This window comes from Chiloscyllium punctatum, chromosome 10 (genome assembly GCF_047496795.1).
Source record: "Chiloscyllium punctatum isolate Juve2018m chromosome 10, sChiPun1.3, whole genome shotgun sequence".
Lineage (NCBI taxonomy): Eukaryota > Metazoa > Chordata > Chondrichthyes > Orectolobiformes > Hemiscylliidae > Chiloscyllium > Chiloscyllium punctatum.
In genome coordinates this window covers 34,982,121-34,995,932 of record NC_092748.1, presented here as the reverse complement: position 1 = coordinate 34,995,932, position 13,812 = coordinate 34,982,121, and the positions used below count along the sequence as shown (strand labels likewise).

General features: G+C 40.3%; 1 protein-coding gene across 1 annotated transcript in view; it reads left to right on the top strand.

Annotated features, from left to right (window-relative positions):
* Positions 1-13,812, top strand: part of kcnh3 (potassium voltage-gated channel, subfamily H (eag-related), member 3) — a 688,912-nt gene that overhangs the window by 430,542 nt on the left and 244,558 nt on the right. Inside the window, exon 5 of the mRNA XM_072578888.1 lies at positions 6,940-7,189. Within this exon, the coding sequence (XP_072434989.1) occupies positions 6,940-7,189 (250 nt within the window). The remainder of the gene's footprint in view (positions 1-6,939; positions 7,190-13,812) is intronic.

The following is a 13,812-nucleotide window of genomic DNA, read 5'->3' as shown; positions in this document are numbered from 1 at the left end:
CCCTTCGGCCCAACAAGTCCACACTGCCCCGCCGAAGCGTAACCCACCCATACCCCTACATCTACATTTACTCCTTACCTAACACTATGGGCAATTTAGCATGGCCAATTCACCTGGCCTGCACATCTTTGGACTGTGGGAGGAAACCGGAGCACCCGGAGGAAACCCACGCAGACACGGGGAGAACGTGCAAACTCCACACAGTCAGTCGCCTGAGGCGGGAATAGAACCCGGGTCTCAGGCGCTGTGAGGCAGCAGTGCTAACCACTGTGCCACCGTGCCGCCCACAGTGGCTAAAGCATGACCATTGACCCAACTGCTTTTTTTAAAAAACAGGTAAACACAATAGAAGTTGTAACAAATCGGGGCTCAGGGCACTCAATCAATTGGTTTTAAGGTTCCAAGTTTGATCATTTTAAAAAGGACATAATGTTGTACAATTGCAACTTAAAACAAAATCTGCCCCATTACATAACCCATAAAACACATTGAGATCCTCATTCAAACAAGGCAAATCATTTACTTAAAAAGCAGTTTCTGAACCAGTATTTGAACAAACCAAAATTTTTAAACATCAAACACTCTCAGCAGGGCACAATTTATATTGAAACTTGCTCCCTCAACCCAAGTATTAGTACAACATTAATTTCAGCGTTTCTTGTTTTTTTTGCATCCTCTCACTGAAATTACCCTTATAAAAACAGAAAGCCCTCGCAGCAGACCACATGGCACTGCAATCCAAGCCACTCTGTTCCCCCAGAACAAAGACTCACAGAGCCTCAAATTTCACCACCTTGGGGACTTTAACCCCTTTCTCACATTGCTCAAACCGCACTTAAACACAGAGAACCCAAATGCCACTTAACACAGACAACTCGAACCCCAATTAAACACAGAAAGTGCGAATCTCACTTAAACTTAGAGAGCTCGAACCTCAGCATAGTGGGGAGGACTTGAACCTCAAATCAACCCACCCAGGGGACTTGAACCCCAATACTGTGCAGAGGACTCGAACCTCAATCACAACCCCCTCCTCCCACTGCAGCACAGAGGACTTGAAACTCTGCCTGCCAGTGTGCTTACGAAATTGTGTCTCTTGACTGAACTAATTACCGTTCGAGGAATCCATAGAAAAAAGAGCGAGCGAGCGAGGGGACCATCTCCGGCATACAGGAATATCAAGAGGGACCAAGGTTTAAAGCCTTATCTTGTGGGTCCATCCACCTCAAGGCACAGATGTTCCGGGTGCCCGCTGACACCATCCAATTGTAATTATCCACCTGGATGCTGCCGACTATGCCAATATTGTTGTCCTATATCCCCCCCCCCACCACTTAGATGAAGCAAAATGCTCAGAGATACAGTGTAGTTTTACCTCCATCATCTTTATTCTGGGCCCTGGAGTGAGAGAGAATGATCACCCATGTGCATAGAGACATAAGTCCACGGTCTTCTCTGGAACAGCAGTTTCTCAATAAAATATATAGTCATTTTACAGGGAAGAGCATCCAGATAAGGCAAAGTACATATTGATTGGGTGACCATTACAATCAATAAGTTATCAATAGTAAAGATTAAGCCATCTGCTGTTACACAATGAATAACTGGCTTCATATAATGAATACTTTTCACCTTGACAACGGAGTTTACATACTGAATACTACCTCATCTTGTTAAATGGCTCTACAGAATGACTGCTTTTCTACATTGTTAACCCAGTACCCTTGCCTCCAGCAACCCATTGTGAACAGTAAGTTCTTATCTGATCTGAGTCATGCTCAGCTGAACCTATTGTTTTACAAAGCTCAGAACTTAACTCTTTCGCTATCTACATATACCCTATACACATTCTCAGGAGTAATCAGAGATGGATCAGGTGAAGTGAGAACAGGTTAGGAATTGGAAGTGAAATTGATACACTTTCCAATTCAGAACAAGAGATGGTAGGAACACTGATGATATCATCAGTGTACCAGAGAAAGTGTTGTGGGTGGGGGCTGAAATAGGAGTGGAACAAGGAAATAAGCATAACTGGGGCATAACTTGATATCCTAACCTAATGAAAATCTATTGTTATCAGTCTTGAACACTGCAATCAACCTTCTGTCCACAGACTTGCAAGGATGAGAAGTTCAGGTGCTTTCTATCGTAAATGCAAAAACTGATTTCTGATCTCACTCTCACTTTCTGCACTGTAACTTCAAGATTGTAGTGCCTGTTTCTAGAGTTCTCATTCACTGTATCTACCTTATTAAATTGTTTTATCAGTGTAGAGATAGTTATGATCCTAGTGGAAGATAGGTAATGCTGGATATATTAGATCCCAGAGTGAAACATGGTTGGATGGATCATAAGTTTTATTTTTTCTTTTGCTTACTGTGGAGGTCAGTCACTGAACTTATTCACAAGAGGCTGTCAACACAGTTTTAGCAAAAGAATATCGAAGTTGATAACACAAAAGAAAAATAATGCAAACTACATTACATTAGTCATAACTGTCGAAATGATCTCATTACAAACATCAAAAAGATGGATTTGTTCCTTTCACCTTAGCAAAAGGCACTCAAACCTTTAGTGAAGGATCAGCTTATCTCCACACGAAAGCCTCTTGCTCATCTATGATCAGTTTTCTTTTGGGTGCACATTTACTAGATTTTTTTTCTTCCACTTAATCTATCTCTCAGACAAACTGCTGCTCAGTTCATTATTAGTTAGCAATGGGTTCTCTAATCTCACATCTTCACCTTCCACTGTGACAGCCTCAGAGCCCTCTGCTTCTGGAGCTTCCTTCGCACTGACATCTCAGCAACCTCAGACTGCTTGGACACTGCTAATAACAGCACTTCTGATGTTAAGTCCCTGCTTCCTACATGAACCGAACTCTCCCTCCCCCGTGCTCTCTCTCTGTCTCTCTGTGGGGACTAGAATAGCCAAGCCAGCCAGCTTGGTACATAGTTGTTCATTTTGCTGAAATCACGCAACTCCTTTTAAATGTAAGTTTGAACTCCATGTTCAAAATGACCTTCTGGTCCTTTTAAAAAAAAAGACAAGTCAGGCCTGTACAGAACAGAAAAATAAAATCCAATCTTCCTATATTTCCAAACCCAAGTGCGCAAATACTAAGGACATGTGCTGCACCTTCATCACAAGGCCCTAATGAGATCTTGAATTTTCTAAATGCAAGGGAATACAAACCAGGTTTAGGCAAGCTGCCCTCATGACCTAACCTTGACATTACTCTGATGACTATTGCTCTGTCATTTTTCCACGTCAATACTGAAGGTTGGAGCCTGAATCTGAACACAGGACTCCAGAAATAATCTACCTGTGGTTGTGTAGAACTGAATCATAACTCTCTTGATTCTGTATTCCAGCATCCTTGAGATAAAGGACGTCCTTCCACTTGATTTTTTTAAAATTAATCTCCATATCTGCGAATTTGTTTTTGTGGACTTCTGTCTATGGATGCTTAAATCACTTAAATCTCCACAGTCCCAAGTTTATCACCATTAAGAAACTATTCTGATTTGTCTTTCTTGTATCCATGATACCTCTTCCACATTGAATTGCATTTGGTATAATTCGCTCACATTTTTACTCAATTACTGGATGTTGTAATTATGCCAGCAGTTATTGGCCATCATAAAGCAACACAGTAGTGTGCTCAGTCATTTGAGAAGATAGTTAAGAGTCAGCCACATTGTTGTGGGTCTAGAGTCACATGTAGGCCAAATTAGGTGATTGCTATGAGACTGAAGTCAGATAAAGATAACAGATTTCCTCTCTAAAGGAGATGAACCAGCTGGATTTTTACTTATTTCTGGTAGTTCCATGCCCATTAAAAAAAAATAAATGTGTCTATTAATTAGATTTAAATACTCACAAGTGCTGTGGGTGGGATTTGAACTCATGTCTCCAGATCATTCATCCTGACCACCAGATCACTAGCGTAGTAACATGGTCCCTATGGTACCCTATCCTCAATCTAGCTCTGTCCCTTTATAAACATCTGCACAACTCACAGTTCCTTGTAACATAGCATTATCTATAAACTTGAATATATAGCAGTCATTTCCTTTATTCAAGTCATTAACTATAAATAGGGCGATCAGCTAAATCTTAGTACAGAATCTTTGGGATCACCATTTTCAAATTATGACATTCAGACAGCATTCTATATCTTACTTCTCCCTACAATCTTCCAACTAATTCCAAATACACATCATAAGAGTGCCTTCAATTTCATTCATTTTCTTCTTTATTCGTAGCTCTTTTTGAGAATGAGGCACTAGATAAAAGCCAAGAATGGGAATACAACTCAGTTTCATTCCCAACCTTGCAAAAGGTTCAGAGAGACCAATGATAACATGGACATTATTTGACCAAAGATCAGCCAGCCAGCTTACTAGGGACCATAAACAAGGGGTGCAATATTTCAATATTTTTTAAAGTGTCAGGCTGGACCTGTTAGGAGCTGACTAACCCACTACTGAGAAAACTTGACCAACTGCATGTCATTCGGTTTTTAGGAACAGACAGGCAGAATATAGGCAATTTTCTTGACATATTTCAGGCCTTAGCACTGGTGTCCATGATCACGAGAAGTTGCCAGCCCAGTCAGAGGCCAGCAGTTTCTGGATCATAAAGGATTCCCAGTCGAGGCCTACTCGTTAGGGGAATCCAGTGATGAGAAATTAAGTAACTTTTACACTCTTCTTGTGGAGTGGAGACATGGAGAGAGGGGGCTTCTGAGGCAGGACAGACAAAGGCAGGCTTTCAGAAATTACCCCATGCTTTTCCCATCACTGTCTCCAGATTGCCCCCCACCACAATCTGGCAGGCAGATCACCCTTGTTCCTATTTGAAAAAATAGTCAGGATGGCTTGAGATCAGGGAAATGGGAGGTTGACCTCCTTAAGTGGCCAACAATTGCCCATTTAAGTGCCTTGATTGGTGGCAGGTTGCCCGTGGATCTTCTCACACAAACCTTAGTTACTAAGGTAACCCACTCTGCGTTAGATTTGTATTCACTCATGATTGTTTCAATTCTGCGTGCATAAACTCTGTCTATCCTTGAATGTGGTCGTATCAAAAGTCAGACATCAACTCAGATCTGTATATTGAAGGAGAGAATCTGCAATATGTTAAGCAATTTCCATAGCTTAGCAATTGGCTGTCTCAAAAGGTCACCACTGACAAAGGAGATCCAACACTGAATCAGCTGCACCAACACAATATGATAACAAGTGTTGAACAACAAAGACCTCAACAGTCACAGAAAGTGTGAGAGAGATGTTCCATTAGTAATACCTCTGGTGCTTCATCTGAATTCAATGGGAGCACTGTTGAACAAATACTGGTATCCTACTTGAAGCCAGTTCCCTAACCTCTAAAGCATAACTCTTGCAAAATCAACATTGATGGATTGGATAACATGTTTGTATGCAAAACATGCCCTGTTCTTTCAACTCTCAAGTGGAAAACATTCCAGGAGACGACAAAGAAAGTGTTCCAGATAGACATTCTGAAGTTCTTCTTGATGGCATGGCAAGATTGCTATTAGCAACGAGGAGGAGATGGTACCAATCAAAATGGTAGCAAATCATTCCTCAAGCTCCATCACACTTTTAATTTAAAAATCTAGTGATTGGGCAGAGAAGGACAGAAAAAGCAGCAAATCCTGCACTTGAGCTCCCACTTTGTTGGACACATTGGGCAGAACATCCAAAGATCAGTGGGCCAAGAATCAGCAGCTGAGTCACATGAGGATCCCTTGCATAAATTTGCAATTTGTGAGAATGGCAACAATTTCCTTTAATTTTTCTAAAACTACAATGAAATCACCTCTTAATATCCAAAGTTCCAGGGAATACTGTCCTAGTTTGTGTCATCTTTCCTCATCATTTAACATTTGGAGTCCTGGAGTATCATTCTGTATCTCCATCAAGGCCAATACCTCCTAACTAGGTAAGGATGCGCGGAACTGCTTATACAGCTCTAAGCAAGGTTTTATATAAGTGAAGCATGACTTCTACCTCCTTATATTTTCATCATCTAGATTATAAAGGATAGTATTCCATATGATTATAATTATTTCTCGTGGTTGCTTATGACAATTCAGTGTTCAATGTACCCAGGCACCCAAGTTTCTTTGGGCCTTCTCTGTTTGATGCGCTCATATTTTCCTACATTGAATTCCATTTGAGATGATTTTACCCATTCACTTCATCTGATAATATGTTTGTAGCTTTATGGCTCTGTCCACATCCCTAAAGTTGGAAAAATATAGTTAATAAGTGGGTTCCCAACACAGAGCTTTCCATGATACTACTAGCCACACTATCGCTATTGCTTAGCCAATTTCCTAACCAGACCAATAATTTGCCTTCAGTTTCACATACCTCAGTGTCTCTGTGCCATAGAGATACATGACAAATACATATATGACACATTTTCAGACTAGACACACAATCTTTTCCGTCATGTATCAATGTATATTTTTCTTTAATTGGTGTAGTTTTCTTTCTGCTCATTAACTTGGTCTAAAATAAAACTGCATAAGGTCTCAAGCTTACAATAATCACTTTATGTTTTGGTGACAAAATGCAGCATTTTATTTCCCAATGCACTGAATGCCTCCGGTCACTAATTTTCCACTCTGCGTATGCCGCACTCTATTCTGCGATCATTCAATGCCGATCTCTGCAATATTAAACACAATATTTCTGGAATGAGAATTTGCATCTCCGTTTTAAAAAATAAATTCTCCAAAGAAAGATATCCTTATTTATCTATAGTTCACACTTGATTGGAATTGTCCTTCATATTAAGTCACTTCGTGGTATATTTACTGCATTCTGAATGTTTGCTTTGTAAAGTATTTTGGAGATAGTTCCAACAGTACACAGAACACTCTTTTTCTTTACTTGTTTTAAACAGAACGTCTTTGGAGAGAAGCCGGCACTTCCAGAGTACAAAGTTGCAGCTATTCAGAAATCCAGGTTCATTCTGCTTCATTATGGCACTTTCAAAGCCGGATGGGACTGGTTGATCCTCTTGGCAACATTTTATGTTGCAGTCACTGTTCCATACAACGTCTGCTTCAGCATCAGCAGAGATGACCATTCTGCTGCTTCAAGAAACCCTCCTAGCGTGAGTGACATCTTTGTGGAGATCCTCTTCATGCTCGGTGAGACTTCCATCTTATCAATTTATAATGTGTGTCCCCAAAATGAGCAACCATGGACTCAAGACAAATAGTCCATATTTCCCCAGTGACATGCACCATTGTTATAGTTCCTCCATAGCACAGGAATGCACAAGGAGAAGGAAATGTGGAGTAAGTGACTTACTCTGTAAATCACGATTTGGAGATCCCGGTGTTGGACTGGGGTACGCAAAGTTAAAAATCACACAACACCAGGTAACCACCTGATGAAGGAGCAGCGCTCCGAAAGTTAGTGCTTCCAAATAAACCTGGTGTTGTGTGACTTTTAACTTTGCAATCTGTAAGTAATACCATTCCATTGTTTCCTGGGATTTGTGCTCCACCTTTGACCTCACCTAAATCAGTTAGAAGACACTTATCCTAGCTACAGCCCCTTTAAATCAATTCTGTTCATGATTTTCATATATTTAAGCCTATTTTCAAGCTGATGCCACTTAAAAATAATGGCAACTTGACAGAAGCTTGATGTATTACCCTAAATCAGTTTTTTTTAAGCATGTTTGGTTAGCTTCATGTACTTCCCTCTTGTTCTTCATTGTGATGCTTTAGGAAAAAAACTTTTCCCAAAAAACTTGGTCCATAACATCAAAGAAATCTCAACAAATTGTAATTGCAGAAAAGAATAAACTGATAAATCAGTTGACATGCAGAGATACATTGGAAGGAATAGGGACAATGTGAGAAAGAACAGTAGGACAGAGTAAAGAACAGTACAATGTTGAAACAGGGAGAATAAATGGAAAAAGTTATATGCACTGGACATAATAAGGGACTAGTATGGTTTTTCTTTCTCTCTCTCTCTCTCTCTCTCTCTCTCTCTGATGTAGTAAACATTGTTCAGTAAATCCTGACATATGCATATCAACCATACAGAGCAGTACAGATCATTTTACTGTCAGCAAAGTGATAGCACTCACCATTGACCTCAAAGAAAACTTTGCATCCCCAGAGGTATGGATTTCCCCTTTCGTACTGTTAGTTTAAATCTGGCACAAATCAAGGAGATTCCAAGTATTTGGCAGAAATAATATCATCAGCATGGAAGCAACCAGTCACAATTCTCTCAAACATCACCCCACAAAAACTACCCTTCTATTTTTAATATTATTTTTCAAGTAACTAATAAATGATTGGGATGTACACATTGAATTAAGATAGAAACTAAAATATCCTAAGCAAACTTGTAAAATAATACTTCTAAAAGATGTTTTTTAAATCATAGCAGAGATCTTTCACACACTATAAATATAACATTTGTGCTTTTTCTGGGCCAGAGTGTTGTTCAATAGTAGTTAGAATCTTGACAGGGCATTGAAAGCCCAGTTGTATTTCATTCAACATGGTGTAACTTTTACAAGGCTTTTTACAGGGAGACTAACAGCACAAAATAGAACTTTTTATCACCCTCAAGGACAGTCTCTGTCCCCTCACCTCTGGAATTCAGCGCTCTCCTGACCATGTACAGGCCTATCTTATAATGAGGCCTGGTCCTTGCAGATCCAAACTGAGTGTTGGTGAACAAGTTATTGGTGAGTAACTAGAGAGGACTGTCAATGATTTATTTCATTACTTTGCTGATGATTGAAAGTAAACTGATAGTACAGTAATTGCCTAGATTTGATTCATTTTTGCTTTTTGGAGCCAAGACTGCAAAATTTGTCTACTTTCCTATTTGTGGAGTAGTTGCTCATGTTGTAGCTAGATTAGAATAGCAGGTAACTTTGGACCACATATCTTAAATATTTGCAGGCAGGAGCTGTCAGGCAAATAGCATTATCCATATCCAGTGGGCTCAGCCATTCCTTTTTATTATGTGGAGTAAAAAAAATTGAATAAAAGTATTTTTAATGCTTGTGACATCATAAGGAGGCCAAGATGGAACAATCACTTTGCACTTCTAGCAGAAGAGTTTTTAAGTATTTCCACATTGTCGTTTGCATTAATTTGGTGAGCTTCAACACCATCAAGGATGTGAATATTCATGGAGATGTCTCCAGCATGTAACTATTGTGGCTATTTACCATCTGTGTAGTCCATGTTGTAGCTTCTCCAGGGTAGGCACTTCATATTGACATAGCCTGGTGCTACGAAACCCAGCTGTAATCTCCTTTGTCCTCAATGTTAGTGTGTTCCCATGTACTAAGTAACCACATTCAGACGACTTACAATCCCTGTAGTGTGGTATGGTTGTATGATTATACATGCTATGAATGAGAAGCTGGAGTAGGCCGCTCCACCATTTAATTGGATCATTGTTATCTAATTTTAACTTCAACTCCATATTTCTTCCTATTACCAATAACCTTTGATCTCCTTGCTTATTGATGATGTATTTTTGGGCACTGGCATCACTAAGATAGTTAGTAACTTTAAGAACATAAAAACTAGGAGCAGCAGTAGACAACTCAGCCCCTCGAGCCTATTTCGCGATTTAGTATGATCATGGCTGATCCCATCTCAGCTAAACTCCACTTGCCTGCCCTACCCAACCTGTTACTAATTAAACATTTGTCAGTCTTCTCAAGCTTACTCAATGTCCCAGCATCCACCACACTCTGGGTTAAGTGAATTCCACAGATTCACAACCCTTTGAGAAAAGTTATTTCCCTCATCTCTGTGCTAACCCATATCCTAAAATCGTGACCTGCCATTCTAGATTGCCCACAAGAGAATACATACTTCCTACAACTAAGTTGTCAATCCGCTTTAGTGGATTATGTGTGGCAATTAAATCTCCTCTCACTCTTCTAAACTACAGCAAAGTATAGGCTAAACTGCTTAATCACTCTTCATAAGACAAACCCTCATCTTTGGAATCAATCTAATGAACTTCCTCTGAGCTGTGTCCAATATAACTATACCCCTCCTCAAGAAAAAGAACCAAAATTGTATGCAATACTCCAGGTACAGTCTCACTAATACCTTGTACAGTTGCAGCAGCACTTCCCAGCCAATTTGCTCCATTCCTTTTGCCATAAATACCAAAATGCTGTTATGTATGCACCTGCATTCCAGCTTTCTGGGATTCATGCACAAGAACACCCAGATCCCTCTGCACCAAAGCACCCTGAAGTTTCTCTCCATTTAGATAATAAGTTGCCTTTCTGTAGTCCTGACCGAAATGGATAATCCCACATTTATTCACCTTAGACTCTGTCTACCAAATTTTGGCCTTTTCATCGCCCTCTCCATATCCATTTGTAAAGTTCATTTTTCTTCATACCAACTTACATTCCCAATTATTTTAGTGTCATTTGCACTTATTCAAACTTTTACAAATGCACCTACCTAAACTAAAAATCATTTTTAGATGCAGCTGCCACTTGAGTGATTAAATAGGTTGAAGTCTGAAAAAAAAGACAAATTGATCATTCACTTTGCTCTTCACATCTCCCTCTGTCTCACTGAATTTGTAATAATGTCAAATGAAAGTCATAATGTGTCCTCTCCACAAATTAATCTCAATTGTGTATACATTAATTGACTACTACTGAAGAAACTAACTTGTGTAAAAGACTCAACAACAACAACCACTGTTGCGAAAAAGGTACAATTCATGTCAGATTAGTAGGTGCAGGAATTGGTCCTCACTGCACCTGTTATATGGACAAAAAGCAGGTACAGAGATTCCCAAGTTCAAGGACCAACATCCTCTTACCTGACAGATGCCTGACAACAGTCAATGCAAATTTGGACATCTCAAGTGGCCACTAATATATTAGAGAGCTTGAATATTTGAATGCAGGCTGCTTTAGGTCCCCTTGCAGACACTGGAATTCAAAATAGAGCAAGCACCAGATCTACTCTCCACATCTTCATTGGCTACTGGGGCCTAAGCAGCTGCTGCTAGCAAACTGTCAGTTTTTGTTAAATTGCAAACCATTGTGGTGAAGCCAGGTGGAGTCGAAACCTGTTCATTCCCTTTCTTCTTACTTTTCTACCAGCCTCATTGCCCCAGGATGTGACTTGGAGACCACTATTGGCAAGGTATTGGCTGATATTAATTTTCTAACATTGATGAGTTGCTTGTGGAAGCAGAACAGGATCCAGCAGGTTGTCCCAAGTTATTGAAATTAAGTCCATTGTCTAAACTACAGGCTGCTGTCAGGCGTCCTAGGTAGAATACGTCATTTCTGAAGTTGATGATTAAAAAATTTCTATTTATCAATAGCTTAAAGAATCTTTTTTGCACTATGTACAACTGTTTGAATGTTTGTTATTTCATAAACCCACTCGCAAAATAGGTCCAGATGAATTTCTACTCCATAAATGTGTTTTAACACTAGGAAGTTCAAAACTTTCAGTTATTTCAATGATTTAAGCAACCACTTCAAATTTCAGATATTTTCCAGGACCATCGAATTACTGTCATAGTGTAGGAAACACATCAGCCAATTTACATTTATCAATGTAACGTGATGTGCTTCTTACACTATAACAGTAATGATCAAATTGTAATGAAGCAAGATGACTGGATAAACTTGTTTGGGGGTGGGTTGGTTGCAGATCACCGAGGGAACTCCCCAGCATTTTTTTTTATATGAACAGTGCTGTGGAAATATCTATATCCAGGTGAAAGGTAGCAAGAGCCTTGGTTTAATATCCTATCTGAAAGATGACTGCCGATCACTGCAACCCCATACCACTGTACTGAAGCTTCAACCTGGATGTGTGCTCAAGTTTCTGTAAAGACACTGCACAGTCTTCTGGCTCAAAGGCAAAAGAGTTACTCCGAGTTGTGGCTGACACTTTACTCTCTCTCAAAACCTGCATGCCAAGGCTACAGTGGCCTTGCTATTCTAGTTAACCATATCATTTCATTTATTTGCATTTGGGCCATATGGAGATACTGACTGGACTAGCATTTATTGCTCTGAAGAACACAGTGATGAAAGCAGTGCTGACCTTGGGGTATAGAAGCACCAACAGTGATTTGAGGAAGGGTGTTCCAGGATTTTGATCCTGCACTCTAAAGGAGCAGAAATAGGATAATGGAGTTCCCGTGCATTTATTGCTCTTAGCTTTCAAGGTGGTTGAGGTCATGGGTTTGAAAGATGCTGTCAGAGGAACCTTGCTAGGTTACTATAGCACATCGTGATGATGGTGCACACTGCTGCCACGGTGCCTTGTTAATAAAGGAAATGAATTTTGAAGTGCCAGTCGACATATTCATTGAGGTCAGTGGAGAGTACTTACACATATCACACTCCTAACATACAGCTATAGATGGCATGTAACCATTATTGGGGATAGGAAGTGAGTTAGTCTCCATTGAATTCCTAGCCTCTGACCAGATATTGGAGACATAGTATTTACATGGTTGGTCCAGTTCAGTTCATTGTCAATATCAAGCCCTCAGGATGTTTGTGCTCGGGAATTCATGATAGTAATGCCACTGAATATCATGGAGCAATGGGCAGATTCTCTTTCATTGGAGATAGCTTTGTCCTGATTATGCTTACATGGCATAAATGTTACTTGTCATCTATCAGTCAAAACCTGGATTTTGTCCAGTTTTGCTGTATTTGGGCATGGACTGCTTCTATATCTGAAGAGATGCAAATAACGCTGAACGTTGTGCAATCATTAGCGAACATCTCCACTTGTGATCTTATGATGAGAGAAAGGCCATTGGTGAAGTAGCTCAAGATGATTGGGCCAAAGACCATGATGTCCTGGACCTGAGATGATTAACATCTAATAACCACCATCCCATGTTCCTTTGTCTGAGATATGTTTCTCATAGCAGAGAATTTATGCCAATATCCATTGACAGCGGTTTTACTAGGGCTCTTTGATGTTTTATTTGATCAAATGTTGCCAAGGTTCCAAAGGCATTCAATCTAACCTCACTCTGTAGTTCAGGTAAACTAAGGGAATGTTTGGCCGTGCATCTCAACTGGGTCCGCAGGGGCCAACTGGACCTCCCAGTCACTGTCCATTTTAATTCCCCTTCCCACTCCTTTTCTGATATGACTATCCTTGGCCTCTTCCATTGCCACAACAAATCAAACCACGCATTGGAGGGACAACACCTCATCTTCTGCCTGGGCAGCCTACAGCCTGGAGGACCCAAGTTCTCCAATTTCAAATAACCTCCCTTCCCATCCCCTGACTCCCTTCCCAGCCCCTCCCCCTCCCTTCCACCCCTCCCAGCCACCTACTGGATTCATCCCTCCTATTGATCAACCAGCAACTTGACAAGTGGCACTGCCATATATGATGCATATATATCTGTAACATCGCTGGGCCCATAGCCTCTGCAGTATCCAGTACTTTCAGTTATTTCTTGATTCATGTACAGTCAGCTGTGATGCTGGGAAACTTTAGTGGAGGCTGAGATGAAACATCTGCTTGACACTTCTGGCCAAGGATACAAATGCTTCTGCCCTGTCTTTTGCACTTACGTGCTGGAGCTGGGCTTCCCCATTGATGTAGATGGGGTTATCTGTGGAGCCGAAGGATCCTGTTGTTTGCTGCTCCACCACTACTCAAGATTGGATGTGGCAGGATTGCATAGCTTTGATCTGATCTCTTAGTTGTGGGATTGCTTAGATCTGTCTATTGTATGTTGTTTCTATTGT